The 20,386-nt window shown below is 47.2% G+C and overlaps 1 protein-coding gene across 1 annotated transcript in view; it reads right to left on the bottom strand.

The window, feature by feature from the left end:
* Positions 1–1,322: 1,322 nt before the first annotated feature.
* FAM169B (Protein) overlaps positions 1,323–20,386 on the bottom strand; it is a 35,628-nt gene continuing 16,564 nt past the window's right edge. The window contains exons 4-8 of the mRNA XM_087829255.1: positions 10,151–10,236; positions 7,782–7,956; positions 2,318–2,500; positions 1,742–1,873; positions 1,323–1,429 (exon numbers count right to left, since the gene is read on the bottom strand). Coding sequence (XP_087685381.1) covers positions 1,323–1,429; positions 1,742–1,873; positions 2,318–2,500; positions 7,782–7,956; positions 10,151–10,236 — 683 coding nt within the window. The remainder of the gene's footprint in view (positions 1,430–1,741; positions 1,874–2,317; positions 2,501–7,781; positions 7,957–10,150; positions 10,237–20,386) is intronic.

The raw sequence follows: 20,386 nt of genomic DNA, 5'->3' as shown, positions 1-20,386 counted from the left end.
TCTGACCAGACCACACCAGCTCTCAGCTCTTAAAATAACCCCCAGAGCAAATCTCCTGAGAGAATGCCATCTCCGCAATTATGCGAAAATGCCCTCCCCTGTGCACCCCTCCGGCCTGAGCGATTTCTCCATTCGGATATGTAAGCCATTAGTTTCTTCCATCCTCAGCCAAGGACTGCAACCTCCGAGGCACAAAGACCATGTGCATGGCTGCAGGCTCATTTGTGTCCATAAGCCTGCAGGGTCAGTCCACTCGGTGCAGGGGGGTCTAGGATGGCTCGCTGCCCTGCATTTCCAACTCTTGGTGCCACAGGGCAAGTCACTTAGCCACCTCATTAGGATCCCAGTCACAGCTCTGCAGTGGCCTCCTTCCCAGGTGCCTGGTTACCCCATTAATATCTGTAAAGATCCATTAAGCCTTCTAGCTGAAAGGTACCATAAAAGCCCAAATGATCACTATTATCATCAATAAACTCCAAGGCGCTCTTCCCTGTCACCGGCTAAGGTAAATCAGGCGGAGACAAAGCAGGCACCTCAGCCTGCCCGTGGCCCTCTAATGAGCTACCCACAACCTCAGAGATGGCACTTGATGCTGACAGGGCCACGGACACCATGAGGGAAGGAAGCCAATGCTTTCGCTTGGCCAGTAAATTTATTTTTATTTATTTTAAAAAATATATCTTTATTGATTTCAGAGAGAGGAAAGGAGAGGGAGAGAGATAGAAACATCAATGATGAGAGAGTCATTGATCGGCTGCCTCCTTCATGCCCCCAACCAGGGATCAAGCCCGTAACCCAGGCATGTGCCCTGACCGGGAATCGAACCCCCATCTCCCGAATCCTAGTTCGATGCTCAACCACTTAGCCACGCCTGGCAGGGCTTGGCCAGTAAATTTAAACTATTAGTACCTCCTGAGTCTCTCAGCACCCACACACTTGCAGCCCGGAGGGCCCCGGGCCCTGCCCCAGGCCCTCCCTCACCTGCAGGGCTGAGCTGGTAACAGTCTGCAATGTGGGAAAGACAGAAGGAACACTGGCAAAAAGCAACGCAGAGATCCAGAGACAAGTGTCTCTGCTGCCCTGCATTGCCCTCTGGCTCCATAAAGGTCTTCCCAGCCTCTCCCTCCCCAGGAGACCCGCCATGGAAACACCCCTGCCATCAAAACCCCACTGGCAAACTCCATGGCGCCACCTGTAATGCCCCATACTGAAGACGGCTTGTGTGTCTGTAACGGACTGCCCAAGTAGACAAGGACATCTCCATAGGACATCCTACCACGCTGCCCATAAAAAGAGCCAGGCACTCATTTGCAGAACATTGTTTATGGGATGCGACCATTTTTTCTATTCTCCCCGAGGACAAGGGGACAGGAGGCCAGCTCTTCACAGTAAACCCTGTATGTCTTTTGAAATAATGCTTTCAACTGATCTGCTGGGCAGGGAAATTCATGTTCCCCATTACAATGATCCGTTTGCTTGTTAAAAGGGAGCCCTTAGTCACAGGTAACTTCTGATTAGCTAAGCTGGGGGACCTCTTCTTGGGCAGGGGTTTGGATGATATGGTTCACTTGGGAAGGGAAGGTGAGGGAGGACAAGATGCCAGCACCCTGGTGCCACTGCTCCTGTTCTGGCAGCAACAGCAGACCTAACACCCGCATGGGCCTGACTCCATCTGTATAAATGAATCTACTTCAGTGACGAGAAACAATGAGATCACAGTGCACTTTTCAGGCCGACTCACAGTCTGGAAGTCTTGACTGTTGAAGCTGGACCTTCAGCCAGATGCTGCCTCGCTGGCCCCAGGCTCCCGGGGGCTCCACCTCCCACAGCCGGTCCCGCTCCTCTGGATGGGCCAATAGGAACTTCCTACAGACTGGGGACAGGAGCCCAGCATAAGTCAGGCCGCCCACCCTGCACACAGGCCAGCCCTGTCTGATGTCCTCAGGAGTGGCCACTCAGGTCCTTCTGGCAGCCCAGCCCGCCACAGCCCCCTGCTCTGATCCATGCTCCCTGTGAGCCACTTCCCTCCTCCTCTCCTCCCACCCTGTGCCCCCTTCATCCATCCCATGCCTGATGTTGTGCTGATTTTTTATTACACCTAAATCCACTTATTCCTCAGGCTGGGAAAGGTGTGGCCCTGTGATCCAGCATGAAGGCTCATGTGCTGAAGCCCTGGGAGGTTTCTCAGAAGGAAGACGATGCCCACGTGTCATAGTGCAGAGAGTGCCGAGGACTGCCTTCCCCAGAGCCACCTGGAATACAGGTGTGTGTCCCTCACTGTTACCCAAATGCTTCTGCCTGACAAAGGTGGCATTACCTTGGTACATGGCAGAAGAAATTGGCCAACTGACCCCCAGGGCCTCGTCATCTCGGAACGTCTCACAGAAGTCCTGAAGCATGGCCACGCCCAGGCCTTGGCGACGGTGTCTCCTCCGGACATACACGGTGTCGAAGACAGGCAGCAGGTAGCACATGCCCGTGCCATCCCCGCACAGGCTGCCTGCAGGGGGAAGCAAGAGATATGGACTGTCCCCTGAGCCAGTACCAACTTGCCAGGACCCTGCGGGATGCCTGCACAGCCAGGTGACTGGTACCATGTGGAATCAGGGCCAGCTTCACAAACTGAATGACTGAGACAAAATAACAGATCTGTCTAAGCTGCCAGCTCTCCCACTAACTGATCAGACTGTTATTAATGGCTCTGAATGCAGCCACCAGACTGTGGCCCTGAAATGAAAAGTGAACCTGCTGACAGAGCAGGGCAAGGCTGCTCATGCATCCAGACACCTGAGATCCCACCCTCACTGTGCATGGCTCACAGAGACCCCTGGAGCCAGTGAGGAGCAGCTGGGACATATCACAGCTGCCCTGGACCCAGGGCTGTGGGAAGGGAGAGCCACCCGACACACTTCTAGGGCACAGACTGTTTCAGTAACTCTAACAAGGGCTCGTTGTGTGCAATTATGGCCAAGGGCATTTTCCCCAAATAGACTAAGTCCCATTTCCCATAAAATGTCAATGACCTCACTAAACAGAGCAAGAGAGGCAGGAGTGGCACCTTTCCCACCTTTCCCACCTTTCCACCCTGAACTTAACTTTGCTGCAACCAGCACCAACACCAGCATGGTTGCTGTCTCTGCAAAAAGAACTTGGCTCTGCAGCATCAACTGTGTGTGTGTGTAGGGGGCATATGTGGGAACTGCATTTTCTGATCAATAGTCTGTAAACCTAAAATTGCTCGAAAAAATAAAATCCATTAATTTTTTAATATAGTCGGTACTTTTTAAAAAATATATATATCTTTATTGATTTCAGAGAGAGAGGAAGGGAAAGAGAGACAGAACATCAATGATGAGAGAGTCATTGATCGGCTGCCTCCTGCATGCTCCCTACTGGGGATCGAGCCCGCAACTCAGGCATGTGCCCTGACCAGGAATCGAACCACGATCTCCTAAATCATAGGTCGATGCTCAACCGCTGAGCCACTCCTGGACAGGCTAGTCAGTATTTTAAAAATGAAGTTGGACCCCTACCTCATACCATATACAAAAATTAATTGAAGGTGGATCTAGACATAAATGTAAGGGTTAAAACCACAAACCTGTTAGAAAAAAATTTTTACAGTCTAGCCTAGGGTTAGGCAAAGAACTCTTAGATCCAACACCAAAAACACAATCAATGGGCCAATCTGACTCCATCAAAATTGAAAACCATTGTACCTCAAAAGACACCATTAAGAAAATGAAAAGCCACAGACTGTAAGAAAATGTCTGCAAATCACATTTCTGATAAAAAGACATATCCAGAATATGTAAAGAACTCTTATAAGTCAATAAAATGAAAACAAACAACCAATAAAAAATGGAGAGATGATCTGACCAAACATTTCTTCAAAGAAGACATGCAATGGTTAACATCAATGAAAACATACTCAATATCCTTAGTCATTAGGAAAGTGCAAATTAAAACCACAGTGAAATGTGACTTTTCACCTACTAGAATGGCCATAATAAAAAAGATGAGCAATAATAAGTGTTGACAGGATGTGGAGAAACTGGAACGCTCATATATTGCTGATGGGAATATGCAATGGTACAGCCACTTTGTCGAATAGTTTGGCAATTTCTTAAAAAGTTAAACATATGCTTACCAAATGACCAAGCAATCTCACTCCTAGGAATCCATCCTGGAGAAACGAAAACACACATCCATACAAAGAAATGTATCTGAATGCTTATGGCAGCATTATTCATAAGACCCCCAAACTAGAAACTATTCTGGTAAATGCATAAACAAAATGTGGTACATTCATACCATGGAACATTACTCAGCAATAAAAAGGAATAAAATACTAATATATGCTACCATTTGGATAAACCTCAAAACTACCATGCTACGTGAAAGAAGCCAGATGCAAAAGTAAAAATAAAAATCATATAGTGTATCGTTCCACTTATGTGAAATGTCCAGGAAAGGCAAATTGATAGAGACAGAGAGCAAATCAGTGGTTGCTGAGAGCTGGGATGGAAACAGAAACTGACACCAAATAGGCAACTTGTTGGGTTGGAAGAAATACCTACAATCTGGATTGGAGTGATGGTGACACAACTCTCAAAATTTGCTAAAAGTCACTGAATGGTATGCTTAAATTGGCAACTTTTATGGGACTTTTAAAGCTACAACAAATTGTATTAAAATTGTACATAAAGGTGACACTAAGTATCTTTTTCTTTCAGGAGGCTCTGAGTGAAGGGGACACAGGACTATCAGAGATCCTGCCCCTTTAAGGTAGGTGCATTTAGAGGCCAGGCAGGCAGCATGGCAAACTGAAGTCAAGGTTATAAGGAAGCAGGAAACATAAGGGAGGAAAGGAAGCTGGTTTGCAAAGGTGGCACTGGAGCAGGTGCTGGGTGCCCATCCCAGCATAAGCAGCCAGCTGCGCTCCATGAATCCCCTGCACCCTCCCCATACCTCCCGTCTTGCAAGTCCTTGAGGTGACAGCAATCCCTTTTGCATCAGGTCGTGGAGTTGGAATCTGAACCAACACCACAGTCTCACATCTCCATTTTATGCTACTTATGTTTCTGTTAAAGGCCAAAAGATGACAAGAGGGCTTGCTGCTTGATGGACAATTGGACAGGAGGCACCTGTGGCACGGAGTGTCTGGGGGAGGGGCGAATATGAGGCCCTGGTGACAGGCAGGGCAGTGGGGGCCACTTCAAAGCATCACTGCCCTCTGCAAGGTCACGTGCTTGTCTGGACTGCAAATAATCTAATTCAATACTTTTAAGGGCTACTCTTGCCTACAATTTGCATTAGTGTCGGGCTTTCAGGAATCTGAAATGTAATGTTTCTTTTAGATTTTTATACAAAAGCAAAATACTTAGTAGCTCTGCCCTAAATTGGCCAACTGTCCACTCACCAATCTAGTTATTTTCTTCCCTTGAAGCTTAGAAACAATGTTTAGTCTTAAGTAGGTAAAACCTGGCCCCTGTGATCCTATGATGCAATGAATCTGTACATTTCCTTTTCTGCACAAAATGAAATGATCAACTTCAGCCTGGCCCGAAATGAATTAACAGATACTCTGAGTCATGGAGATCTAAAGTAATGGAGAGAAAGTCTATGGCTGCCAAGTGGAGAAGCAAGCCATGTGCTACGCCCGTATTTTAGGCATCAACACTACAACATTCTAACACTGTGACAAGCACCAACGACGGAGCCAGGACTGAAGAAACATCCTTAACTCTTCTAAAGTTCTGAATATCAACTCCTGTCGCCAGTTAGATCACATGTATTCACTGGTTTTTCAGAAATCACTGTGTAAAATAATAAAACATTATAAAACTTATATATTCACTAAGTTATTTTTAATTTATTTGCATGCTGCTAACAACTATTTCTCAATTCATCAAAATAATTCCTCTCTCAACTTACAGAAAGAGATGGAAAGGCAAGAAATAAAATTCTATAACCAATGCCTTAACAAGTCCCCACAAGATGACGGTGGTGGAATGCAATGATCATGCAAATTTCGTTCAGTAAGTCATTTGGAGACACGTGTAAGGCATCCAAAAAACACATAGAGAAGCCAGAGGAAAACTTAATTTCAGAAAATTGCAACTGGCATTGATAAAACCTGTTAGCTTGCAGCTTGCTGGCCACAAGGTATAACTGAACCCCCAAGGCTACAGAAAACACTGGTGGGAAAAACTGAAGCCTTACCAGCAGAGATCGAACTTTAGGACAAGGAAAGCAGCTGAACTTTAAAAAGGAGTCCTGGCCATGTGAGGACCACAGTACAGACCAGAGAGGGATCTGTTTTTTGTGTTGTTTTTTTAAATATATCTCTATTGATGTCAGAGAGAGGGAGAGATAGAAGCACCAATGATGAGTCATTGATCGGCTCCCTCCTGCTCATCCCATATTGGGGATGGAGCCCGCAACCCAGGTATGTGCCCACTGGAAATCGAACCGCGATCTCCTGGTTGACGCTCAACCACTGAGCCATGCCAGCTGGGCAAGAGATGGATCTACTCTTGAACGATGAACTACACAGGATCTGATCTGTGAGTCTGATGCTTTTTTTTAAACCAAGGACACTCCCCAATGTGGGCAGCAAAACTGGCAGAAAGATGAAGCCAAATGGGCTCCACAAAGAGAGTAAACAGATAAATTAGACTTGATCAACATTTAAATCTTCGGTTCTTCCAAAAACACCATTAAACCAAAATGAAAATGTTCTCAAAATATACATTCTGATGCCCTGGTTGATGTGGCTCAGTTGGTTGGAATGCTGTCCCATACATCAGGATGTGGCAGGTTAGATTCCCAATCAGGGCCCATAAACAGGTTGAGGGTTCAATCCCAGGTCCAGGTTGCATACGAGAGGCAACCAATTGATGTTTCTCTCTCCCTCTCTCTCTCTTCCCTTCTTCTCACTAAAATCAATGAAATTACTAAATATCTATATCTGATAAAGAACTATAACATATAAAGGATGCTCAAAGGTAAATAATAAAACAAGCAACCCAATAAAAATAATTGGGAAAATATCTGAACAGACCACCAAAGATGATATATGACCATTAAGAAAGCACATGAGCAGATAGGTACCAGACTTATTGCAGTGATCACTTCACAAGGTACATAAATGTCTAATCAGTATATTGTACACCAAAAACTAATATTATATTGTATATCAACTGTAACTGAAAACTTAATTTTTTAAAAAGTTTAAAAACTATTAAAGAAAGCAACTCGAAAGAGGAGACTGATCCCTTCGGCAAAATGGTACTTGTCCCCCAGTCACTTCTTGTCACAGCCCAGAAAAATGAGCCCCAGCCTTCTCCCTGACCTTGCTATTGTGGCTAACCTCCCTCTCTTCTGAGGTAACGTCTATAAATCCTGGCACCCAGTGCACTTCTGCACCACGTGTCAGCGACTGGCAATGGTATGTGTCCTGACAGTTAATTGGTAACATTAAAGAGAAGAAATGAAAAGCATTGTGCTTATAAAGTCAGTTTACACCATTAACAAGTATTTTCCGGGGAACATGGCACGGCCTGAAGATCACAGGGACATGCTTTTCAGCCTGTTCTCCAGTAAAACAGGAAATGGGTACAAATGAAATCTTGGGTGTATTTACATGACACTGAATCAGTGGTACCTGCTGTGCCCAGAGAGTTTCCCCAAGCAAGCCCTGTGCTGGTACTACCCGAGGCAGGAAGCCACCCAGAGAGCCTGGCATGGAGGCGGCCCTGCCCTGCCCTGAGCCTTACCTTTTGCTTTGGTTGTGTAAAATCCCACCGCTGCTCCGTCCCGCCATAGAATCTTAGCCTGCTCCCTCACAGAGTGAGGTAGAAAAAACATGTCGTCATCCAAACTTCTCTCCAATCTTCCAAAAATAACGACGTTGAGGACGAATAGCACAATCCTTTCCCCAAATGACTGAACCTTTGAAGGAAAAAAAGAGCGAGTGAGATGAGAGGGGAAATCAGATGCAATAAATTCTGCCCTTGGAACCTACCCATGGAACCAGGTGTGTAATCTGAGGTCACGGTTCATTTTGTGCTCAAAGCCGTAATGTGCATGTTTCTCACAGAAGTTTTCACACCATGACCTGCATAGCAGTCGGCTTCCAGGAGTGAGGGGCAGTGCCCCTCGGGGGTCCCCAGGGCCACAGACTTGGAATATAAGTAGACGGGAACAATACAAGTGAAACAGGGAATCACCTCACTGTGGGGGGCAGGGGGCAGCTGCTTCAGCAGATTTGTGGGAGGCGTCTGGAAATAAACCCAACGTGCCATCCTCACCAACAGCCCCAGAAGTCAGGCCCTCAAAAGGAGGCAAAAACCAGGGAGATCAAAGGCTATATCCAAAGCACCTGACTTTTAATGGCTCCTGACAGATTGTGAGCAAAGACTAGAGTCCCAATTCCAGAGGATTGCTGGGGCTCAGGGCCCACCCCGTTTTAAGGCCGGAAAATGGAACCATCTCCCTGCGGCAGCAAAGTCAGGACCAATGAAGAGAGTGTATTGTGGTTGACGTCTGGCCCATGATTGCATTCAGTGATTTCCCTGCCTCAGTCCAAAGAGGGCTTATGGCACCGGAGGAGGGCTGCCAGAGGAAGGCAGGCCACAGCGACGGGTCATGCCGATACACCTGCTGGAGCCCAGCCAGCAGTTTCCTCTTGCATCTGCATCCATTACAACTGAGACTTTGAGAAAAGAAAGTTTAATATAAATATTAATGCCGATTTTTATATTTAATACCTGACCCTTACAGTTTTATCATCATCATCATCACTTGTGGTTATGGCTACTTGGTCTAGATTTGCACCTTATAACCTCTTTTGAGTTTCCGTTTCCCCTGCTGGTCAGGGGAAAAGACCACCTAAGTGGTGCCTGAAACATTTCTATGTTTTTCAACTGCTCTGATAATAAAAGGCAGTTTGCTGCATCCTAGCAAATGGCACAAAGTGTTCAGCACCAATAAACTTATTAATTGGCCCAGAATGAGAAATATTTCACCTTTATCTGGAGCCAAATCTTAGATAAGCAAAAGATGTGTGAAAAACCACACCAGCTGATGAGAAGCCATCCCAATCCGGTATCTCAGACAGCGGCAGCCAAGTCAAGCTCAGATTTAAGCATAACGTGCCAGTCATAAAACTCGGGTGGTGTGATGTGGTTAGGTTTAACTGTCAAGTTATAAAACCAACAGTTCCGAGGAAAGCTAGAGGGGGGGAGCAGACTGCATCTGGCCAAAGGGAAACATCCAATCAAAAGCTGGCAGCACAAGAGAAGGAAAAGAAGTGCATTTAACCTGTCCAGTTTCACTACGGGGAAAGTAACATGGGACATGAGATGCTGACTCGGGAACGTTCTGAGAACACAGACCTAGGACCCTGTTCTAATCCCTCAATTAGGGCCACTAATTCTGTTAACAGAAAGAACATGAAGGAAGTTTTTATTTTTGGTAATTGTTGAAGAAGAGCTGGCTAAGAAACAAAATGTAATTAAAAGAAAAAGCTCCCCCCCCCCCCCCCAGCTCTATAACAGGACAGGGGACTGTCCCCATAGACAGCTGGGGCAGGAGCTGTCTTATGACATGGGTAAGTGGGAAGAAAGAACACCCAAGTGTCTCAGTGTTCACAGCCTGGGTCCCATTTTCAGAAAACGTAGGGTTTTCCTCATCTAAATTTAGAAGAAATGACGTGAGGGAAGTGACCACTCTCATTCTGAAAAAGTAAATTATTTCAAGAGCAGATCAGACTCTTCCTAGCAGTCAGAACACAAGCCACTAAGTACCACATGGCCCTCCCATGACAAGGGGCTGGTTCAGCCACCCAAGTGGGCCCATCTGGCAGCACTGCTGGGACATCACGCTCATTTGCGGAATCTCACGCCCTCATTACTTTGCTGGATTCTCCCTCACCTCCACCGGCTGACTCCCTGAGCTCAGACTCGCAGCCTCAGGACTGTGAGATGATATATTTCTGCTGTTTAGGCCCCAGTCTGTGGTACATCGTCACAGCAGTCCTAGCAAACAAATCCCCGGGGTAGACTGCTCTAAATCATTCACGTGGTAACAGTACAATGACTGTTAAAACTTTCTGCAATGTCCACTCAAAATGACCTCACCTCACCTTCATTAGACCTTCTCTTGCAGGGTCAGAGGTCCTCAGCACGTCTTCAGTGGCCCACCAGGACTTCTTTATGTAAACAGCCACAACTAGAGAGAAAGCCAAGTGGAAATTAGGATATGCACACAGCCAGCTGGTCACCAGGGGCAGTTTGAGCAGCACACAGCCACTGTCACCACCATGCAAAGGAAAAGTTACACGTGGGTGAAGCAGGTGCTCTTTCTAGAGCGGAGGTTTTCGGAGAGCACACACCAGGGCACAGAATGATCATGCTCACTTGAAGGGGACGTCACAGATGTGTCCGTAGATGGCCCATTGTTGACCCCACAACACGATGCATACTAATGCTGCTGGGCAAAGGGCTAATAATGACAAATTCAGTGGGCAACAATTACATTGTTTCAAAGCCCAATTATGTGCCACAGCTCAGAACTCCCCAAATTTAATCAAACCCAAAGTTATCTAAGGGCAGCAACTGAGCCATCTGAGCATCCCTCACAAAAGTGGAAGTTTCTTATAATTGATGGAGCTACGCTGACACATAATCACCCAAAGTCCATAACTCACATTAGGATTCACTCTTGGGGTTGTACATTGCATGAGTTTGCACTAATGTATAAGGACATGTATCCACAGTTAAAGTATCATACAGAATATTTTCACTACCCTAAAAGTCTCCTGTGCTCCAGCTACTCATTCCCTCCCTTCCTACAACCCCTGGCAACCACAGTTTTGCCTTTTCCAGAATGTTACATAGTTGGGAGCATACACTATATAGCTTTTTCAGATGGGCTTCTTTACCTCAGTGATGGGCATTTACGGTTCCTCTATGTCTTTTCATCTCTTAATTTTTTTTATTTTATATTTTTGTTGATTTTTTAGAGAGAGTGGAAGGGAGAGGGGGAGAGAGAAATATCCATGTGAAAGTGTAACATTGATTGGCTGCCTCCTGTACACCCCCTACCAGGGACTGAGCCCAAAACCTGGGCATTGCCCTGACCAGGAATCAAACCAGCAACCTTTCAGTGTCCAGGATGAGGCTCAACCAACTGAGCCACGCCCCAAATTGCATGCATTTCAGGGTGCAGGGCAGGGTATTCATTCGTCTCACAAGTTGTCACCAAAGAGGCTGAACTGCTTTTTTCAAAATGAATCTTGAGCTGCTACATAACAACGAAGGTGCAGTCCAATCAAACTGAACAGCCCAGACTCATGGCATAATTTCTCAAAATTCGTTTTTAGCACTAAATACTATTCCATTGAAGGGATATACCACAGTTTATTTATCCTCTGGTATCTTCTTTATGCCTCTTTTATTGCCATTTTTATACCTGCTTCTCAAGCCAGGTGTCTGAGCCCAAGGGGTCCAGAAGCCACAAAATGAAAACACACAGCTGCCCACTCAAACCCTGTCAGCTGAAGACTGGGAGGAAAATGGTAACATGGAGTAGAAAACAAAAGTCTTGAACATTTAATATTAAGCTCAAGACTTTAAAGTGAATTTTGTAGGCCAATCGGGTTAAGCTGCAACCACCTTCTTCCCCTGTGAGAGCCAGGGTACGGTGGCATTAGCCAGGTATTAGACATTAACTCTGCGCAGCCAGCCCCTCCTCCCCAAAGACCAGCAGCATTTAATCTACATGTCAGTTTCATGTCACTGGCGAATTATATCATCGCCAACTATAGTCCCCAAACTGACAGAGCTGGCTGGGAGAGAAGGGCCAATTAAATGCTTAACATCTACCTTATTAATTCAACTAAATTCATGTTTAAAATGGCACCTACTGGAACATACAGGAGGTTTATAAAACCCTAAGGATTATTTTCTTGCTTAACAAGATGAATCCATAAAAGATGTTCAATGAACTAAATCAGTGTATTACTGTAATACAGGTGTTTGATGTACTAGGACGGCTTCAAACAGGAAACGTGTTAGGATTTGGTGTTTGCGAGATGCCCAGTACGTTTCAGGGTGCAGGGCAGAGTATTCATTAGTCACACAAGTTGTCACCAAATAGACTGAACTGCTTTTTCAAGACAAATCTTAAGCTGCTACATAACAATGACGGTGCAGTCCAATCAAACCGAACAGGCCTAAAATAAACTGTCCTCAAAACCAGCTCTTGAAAAACAGCATCGGCCCTCTGGAGAGTGGCAGCTTTTGGTCAGCCAAGCATGACACCAGTCGAGAGGAAACAGAAAGCAGGATCAGAAGCGAAGCCCTCTGAGAGGCTGCACCAGCTCAGTGAGGACAGACCCCGGGGCTACAGGCACCACAGCACCCACCCCAGGGCATCACTCCTCAGTCTGAAGCCAGCCAGATCAGAGTTAGAAAGTGGAAAACACACAGCCGTGGTTTTGAAAGAAAAATACAATCTGACCAGTATCCCCTGACTCTCCACCCACTGGGGCCTGAGCAGGGACACCGGGCACCTGCAGAAGGCCGCGTGTGCAGTGGTGACGACAATCCATCGGGCACCCCTTGTTAGTCAGGTCAGCCTTGCCGGACTAATTCAATTTCCTCTTCCCCCCCGAGTGACAGGTGATGCGGGCCACAGAGCAGATGTCAGGAATGGGTTTTATTCCGTGACACTCTAAGGTTTCCCAAACAAGACAAGACAGCGAGGTCCCTAAGGCTAACTCCCAGGGACCTGGCTTCATGGAGGCTCAGCATGCTCAGCTGAACTCAGTTCCTGAATGCATGAATGGCACTGCCCCAGCCCCCATCCTTGCCCCTGGGAACTGGCAGCCTGAACAGGAAGGGACCTAGACAAGTGGCTCTAATACGAGGCAGGGCGTGGAAGGAGAGGGAATTGACCTGGGAGCCCCATCTCCTAACACCATCACACTGGGGGTTAGGTTTCAACATATGAATATGGGGAACACTACCATTTAGGCCAGGAGTGCTGGGACAGAGTATCAAGACTGGGCCTGAGCCAGATCGGCTCTGGTGCTGGGGTCCTGGGTACCAGGAGGAGGTGCTGGCTTCGTAAGTCTCTGGAATCACCCAGGCAATGAGAGACATGATCAGAGTGCAGTGGAGTTTTAGAAAGACAACAGCTGGGTTATGCCCGGGTGGGAGGAATTTGACCTTTTGAAATTAAAAAAAAAAATTTTTGTAAGTTATTTGAGAAGGATCACACTGGTGGAATGGGGAGAGGCCAGGGCAAAAAAAGCACCCAGGAGCCAGACTGGTCCTGAGGCAGAAGTGAGAGGCCAGCAGGGCACAGCAGCTCTCATGTGGAGCGGTGCAGGTGCCTCCCACAGGAGCAAGTGAGGATGAGGAAGACGGGAGGGTGTCCATTCTGAAATGCCTATTGGAGATGCAGGTTCAGGTGGCCAGCAGGCAGCTGGATACACAGCACAGAACCCAGCAGAGACAGAGAAGGTCTGTGCCCGATACTATCACAGGAACCAAGGAGGGAGGAGTTCACACACACACACATCTCCCCTCCCCACACTAAATGCAAGTTGTTCCTTGCAGTTAGTGATCAAAACTTCCTCAATCACAACAGAAGGGGCTTCAAGTCCCCAGGCTGCCTCCCCAGCTCTCCCCCCACCAGCACTCCTCTGGAGTTCAAGCCACCACTGTCCCATTACAAATCTAAGAAATATGTAGTCCCCCACCCCAAAAGCCAGTACAGTTAAACCAAAGTGACAAGCTATCTTCGCAAAAGCAAAGTACATGTAGGAAAAAAACTGCTGAGTCCTGGCCAAGGACAGTGTGTAAACACATTCCAAGGCCCTGCAGGGCTTCATGCAACATCGACCAAGCCTGTCAATAATCTAAGGGGAGGGGAGAACACACGAGTTGACATAGCAACTGTCACATCGCATTACGCGGGCTACCATATCCATGCAGATATCTTCCTTAAAGGAAGGCGCTTCCCAGATGCTTGTGAACTTGGGCGCCTCTTTGCCGTGGAGAAGGGAACATCTGGCTTGCAGCGTGTTTGTGGCATCAGCCTGCCTGTGGTTCTCAGGCCATAGATTTTAGCTCGAGGAGGATGGGGCGAGGCGGGGGCCTGCATCCGGAGGGACAGCTGGACTACGGGATGTGGGGGCAGAAGGCAAGGCACGCCAAAGCTGGTTTATCTAGGACGGAGCCTTAAAATTGGTAGGCTGGACCAGAGCACACACGGTGAGCTTCTCAGAGTTGGGGAAGCAGACAGAGTGCAGACAGCTCAGGCTGCAGAAGTGAAATCTCAAATGCCTCGAAATGCACCTGGCCCCCAGGCCAGAGCTCCATCCTGACACTCGGAATATTTTCCTTTGACCTTCCTTGTTTTCCAAATACCATTAGTCCCCTGATAAGAATGACATGCCTTTGTTTGTGGGAGGCTGTCTTCCCCTACGTTTAAATCCAACTAACGGTTATGTGTCATAAATTAACAGGGACTAAAGAAGGAAATCCCAAACAAGAGCCAACACGTGTTCCTAAAAGACAGAGCTGTCACTGTGAATGGCTCTTCCATCTGGTCCACCACGGCCCCAGGGAAACATCTTTCTATTTCCAGCAGGAACATCCTTTTGCATAGGTGAACTCCGGTCCTCCTCCAGCTGCGGCTGCCCCACCCAGGCCATGTGTGCGAGGCCACATGGGCTCCTCGGCTGCCCGGTGAAGCAGGTACTTAAACCCAGGCTGAGTTTCTGGCCAGAACTCTTTCCCTTAAACAGTCACACCCATTTAGGTGAGACCCCACTGATGTGGAAGGTGGGAGGACAGGACCCATCACAGGAAGATGTTTGCTTCTGCATTATCCAAAAAGCTAGCACGTGGCAGTTCTGTAGACAGTCGGGTAAAGAAGATGTGGTGGTATGTACAATGGGCTATTACTCAGCTATAAAAAGAGTGAAATCTTGCCATTTACAACAAAAACCCAGCCCAACCTCAACCATAAAGAGCCAGTGTCCACAAGATCCCGACAGCCTGCTATCCATGTGGTCCCCGGCCACTTGGTGTTGGTGAGCCGGGGGGGGGGGGGGGGGGGGGTCGTCACATCTGAACACCAGAAAAATGGCAATTGCTTCTCCATATTCTACAACTCAGCCTTTGCCAGGTCAGCAAGCCTCTCTCCCAGTCCCACCGCATCAGCTGCTTTTCCTGGATACACATAAACCACCACTATACTGAGTCAGGAGAATGGGCCCACCTGCTGAACAGAGCTGGGGTTTAGCCCCGTCCACCCCCACTACAGGGAGTCCAGGTCGCTCTAAGACACAGGCAGGACCAGGAGCTGCTCTAGCGGGGTTCCTTTCTATGGGGGTGAGAAATTTACAGCATATCCCCACCTCCACTTTCTGGATTCCCACCCCTGACCTTCCCCAAAATCCAAGCAGTATGCTAAGGGGTAAGGGGCGTTGCAGAAATGGCCTCCCAGTCCTGAAGAAGTTCTCTGGGCACCCTAGGGGCACATCTCACCCTCCACCCTCTCACCCCCTCCTGACCCACCACCAGCTGCCCCAAACGCATGCGGCCTAGGGAAGGCCTGGCCCCAGGCCCTCCCTGTCGCAATCCCCCCCAGACTAGGACAGCCACTAGCAAGGCAGATAGTCAAGGCTCTGGTTTCCTATGAATGTTTGCCTTGGCTCCTGCCATCACTACAGGCCTATAATGGGAACGCTTTTCCAGGAAAATCATTTTCGAATCCCTGCTTATTTTTCTCAGGGTGCATCTGACATACAATCACCAGAAACTGTAAAAAAAACCCCACAGCCATTTGAAGGATGAGTGTTATGCTTGGGCTCATAATGTCCTGGAAGCAGGCTGGGGATGGGGGTGGAGGGGGGAGGCGGTCTAATCAGGCGGGGGTTGGGGGGGTCAACACGTGGCAACTGTGGCAGGGCCTCCCTCAGTCTCCCTCCTCCCTCCTCCGAGAGTCTATTTTCTGTTTCTCAGCCTCCAACCTCCCCTGCCCACGTCTGTCTCCCCTGCACAGCAAGCTAATGAGGAGTCACCAGATACCCTGCAGGAAGAACCCAGAAGATCTAAGCAACATAAGTCCTCCCCTCAAAGAGCTCCTGATCTACCCAAGATCAGTCACCACCACCAAGCCCAGCCAAAAGCCAAATCATCGCGAGCCTTCCTCCTCTCTCCTCCCCCCACCCAAATCCTGTCCATTCCACTATTTCTCCAACCCATCCCCCCACCAAGTTGTCTCTCAGCATCTCTCCCAGGGGTCCAGGGGCATGTCCTTCCTTCTACCCATCCTCCTGTGGGATCATGAGTTGAGCATTCTGGGAAGGGCTGAAAATCCAAAGACAGGACCCACCTTCAGCCCCAGGACCCATCCCCATAACATCACAAGGCATCTTTCTCATTCCCCATCTGTGCGGCCTTCCCTGCAGGCAAGGGTCAAGAATATAAGAAGATCTCTGAAGGAAACTTCAAAATGTTCAGAGAAGGGACTGGTGGGACTCATGGTAAGACTTGGGAGGGTGGGAGCTGCTGGGGGCCTGCTTTCCAGGTCCCCTGTGCCTGTCAGTCCAGAGCCCCCCAGCCCTGTAGTCAGAGCATTGGCCTCTGTGACCAACGTTTGACCACAAGGGACCTGGGTACCAGGAGAGAGGACCAGGAGTCCCAGGAAGTGGACAGCAGAGAGCTTCTCAGGCCTCCTGCCCCCAGTCTGGAACAGACTACCCCTTCCCTGCCAAGAACCAGCAATACTCAAGAGTCTGCTTTTCTGGAAACTTCCACAGCATGGTGGCATTAGGTCTCCTTCATTTGACTCCATTACAAATTGACATTTTAAAATCAGTCTTTAGACATGCTTTTCCCTACCTCTGATCATCTAACCACTGGGTGTTCTATGAAAAAATATCAAACAGATATTGTCAGAAAGAGCTAGAAAAAATAATCTGACCATTTTCCTAACAAGGAAAGTAGGATTAGACAATCTAGAAAAACGATGCCTGTGGCCTGGGAGCCTGAAGAGGGGAGTTCCATCAGAAAGGGTCATATGTTTAAAGGACAGGGCACAGGATGGAGAGGCCCCATAATCAAGGACAGGTTCTCAGGACCCCATGATCCTTTAAAATCCAAGTAGAAAAGGCCAGAGCACTAAGTAAGCTTGGGCAGGCTGAGGAAATGGGTCAAGAAGACAGGTGAGCTTCTGGGAGGCTGGCTAGACTCAGAGGGGAAAGAAACACAACTTAGCAGATGCTCTACTGGTCTCAGAGGACCAGCTATATTGGGCAGGCAGAGAGCTTCCAGGTGAGGAGCAAGGCTGGTCGCTGGAAACAGCAGACAGGCAAAAGGAGAGCAGTAGCTACTTTCAGAGAAGTTCAAGTCTCTAGATCCAGTGAATTGACAGCCTGGGGCCAGGAGGTCCTAATGAGATCCTGAGGTTGTAACCCTCAATCTCTGGGCCAGAAACAGCAACAATGAACCAGTGGTGCCCGTGTGTGAGAGGAAAAGGCAGACCTGGGAACTAATGCCTGGTTCCCTGAACATCCCTCCTATGATGGTCTAGAGTGAATTATGAAAGATGGTCTATGAAGACTCCAGAAAAGAAAGTGGATTTGAAACCAGCATGAATTCTCCAAGACCAGGGAAGACAAACTGGCCTCACTCCCTTTGCTGGCAAGTGTTCTAGGCTAGTGTTTGGAGAGTAACTAAACACAAGTTGTCCTAATTACAGCAGCCAGATTTCCCTCTATGCTTTGTTTCAGACGTGCATCTCATAAAATCTTCTGACATCTCTCTGTGGATGAACCAGAAATGTATGCTAAATAATGGGCTGGGTGTGTGCTTGGTGGTATAATAATTACATGAATAGAAAGTCAGCACTTTTTGAATGACTTGGATTAAAAATAAAGAATGCACCCAGAGCTTCAAATGACACTGACTACACAGCCATAAGGAAGAGTCATTATAGCTGATGGAAGGCCCAACTCTTCAAACAAGCAAAGTTTTCTTAGCTAGGACACCAAAGACAAGCAACAGCAACAAAAACAGATAAACTGGACATCATAAAAAATTAAAACTTCTGTGCTTCTAAAGACACCATCAAGAGAGTAAAAAGACAACCACAGAATGGGAGAAAATTTTTGCAAATCATATATCTGATAAGAGACATGTATCCAGGATATATAAAGAATTCTTAAAAGTCAATAGTGAGAAGATAACTAACCCAGTATAAACGGCAAAAGATCTGAGTTGTTTTCCAAAGAAGACATAAAATGACCAATAAACACCGGAAAAGATGTTCAACATCATTAGTCATCAGGGAACAGCTACAATGACTCCCTGGCATCAGTGTTGGCGATGAGTTTTTATACTTGACACCAGAAGCAAAGGCAACAAAAACAAAAGTAGACATGTGGGCCTATATCAAACTAAAAAGCTTCTGCACGGCAAAGAAAACATCAACAAAGAAAAGGCAACCTACCAAATAAGAGAAAATACTTGCAAATCATATCTCTGACAAGGGATGAATATCCAAAATATATAAAGAACTCATACAACTCAACAGGAAAAAAAGTCAGATTAAAAAATGGGCAGACGCCCGGTTGGGCGTGGCTCAGTGGTTGAGCGTCGACCTAGGATCCAGGTGATCAGGGTTTGATTCCCGGTCAGGGCACATGCCCGGGTTGCAGGCTAGCCGATCAATGACTCTCTCATCACTGATGTTTCTATCTCTCTCTCCCTCTCCTTTCCTCTCTCTGAAATCAATAAAGATATATTTAAAAAAAAAAATGGGCAGAGGATCTGTGTGACATTGTGATTTATAATAAGTACATATATATTTGGTCTTCATCCCAGTTTCTGGCACAGAGCTCCTAAAACCCTTGAAATTTCTTAAGTGATGATAGGGATAGAGGTGTCCCTTGTTATGCTGATGAGGTTACTTTTGGACCACACCTAAGGATAGAGGCTGAGAGCCAGGAGAACCAACCATATTATTAGAAGGCTGGAATGTTCAGTCCCATTCCCCTGACCTCTGAGGAGAGAAGAGGGATCTTGTTCCTTGGTGACATAAACCAGCCTCTTATCACAGAAACAGTCAAGAATGGGACCCAAAGGGAGTACAGGGCTTATGATTCTCAAACCACCTGTTTGGAAAGTGCATCCCCAGTTTCTTAAGGGGGAAGTTGGAAAGCTTCATCACCCACATCCTAACAGCAGTCAGCCCTGAGACATGACTGCCCACCGCCAGGGTGGGCAACCCCAGGATGTTTCTCCTTTGCTCACAGGGTTACCAGAAGTTCCTGTGATGGATTCAACCAGCTTATTAATAACTAACTCATACCTGGGGCTTATCAAAGAGCTCTGATCCTTTTTACCTCCATCTACCCATGAGTACACACAAGTGCGCGTGCACACATACACACACATATATGGAAAGGCCCAGAGTGAGACTTCTTGGAGCTTATGAATATTTATTATACTACATTCTTGAAAACAACCAACAAATTAAGTACAGGATTAATACGAAACAGATTTACAAGAGTCGGTCATATGTTTACATTATGCAAACTGTAGCTAAATACCTATCCTCAGAATATTATGAAATGCTGGAAAAAGGCTGGGGGAGGGCTGCTGATATTTGGACATTTTCTTCAAGTCGGTAAATGACACTTTTGGAGTTTTTGAGAATGTGTTCCCTGAGGAGTTCCTGTGGGCACATCTCGTTACTGACTTGCTCCTTGTCTCTAGCCTGGTGGTGGAGTCCCAAGTTCAAGGCCATGCTGAAGGCCTAGGGCTATCACAGACCCTTTGTTCATGGAAACCAGGCTCTGCCAGATGGAAATAGATGTCCTGAACCTTGACCAGAAAACTGTCACACACAGCTCAGCCCCGGAGTCAGCTAAGCAGGAGTCTCAGGATCAGCAACAAGAGAGTAACTTTCCCAGGTGAAGGACGTCACCTTGGGCTTCAAGATAGCAACAGAGCCAGGTATCCTCTGGGCACAAACCCCTGACTGACATGCAGGCAAAAGGCCAAAGTCTGGGGGTGGGGTGGAGGGCTGACGAAGTCTCCTCTGCAAATTGTAGTTAAAGACCTAAACCCCATACTTTCACCAGATACGTCGTTTAAGGACAGTTGATTAATTAAGGGTTGGTTTGTGTTTTTAAATTTCTTATTAAAAAGGCCATATGTGATCACTGTAGGAAATCTGTAAAGTACAGAAATGTATAATAAAGGAGAAATTTCCGAAATAGGATCCAATTTAAGTCGGGACTCCCTTGAGGTCAGAGACAGGGTGCTTTACTTACAGCTCCTGGTGCCCTGGGCTC

Source organism: Miniopterus natalensis, chromosome 22 (assembly GCF_054644295.1).
Source record: "Miniopterus natalensis isolate mMinNat1 chromosome 22, mMinNat1.hap1, whole genome shotgun sequence".
Classification (NCBI taxonomy): Eukaryota; Metazoa; Chordata; class Mammalia; order Chiroptera; family Miniopteridae; genus Miniopterus; species Miniopterus natalensis.
This window is presented reverse-complemented; position numbering and strand designations above follow the sequence as displayed.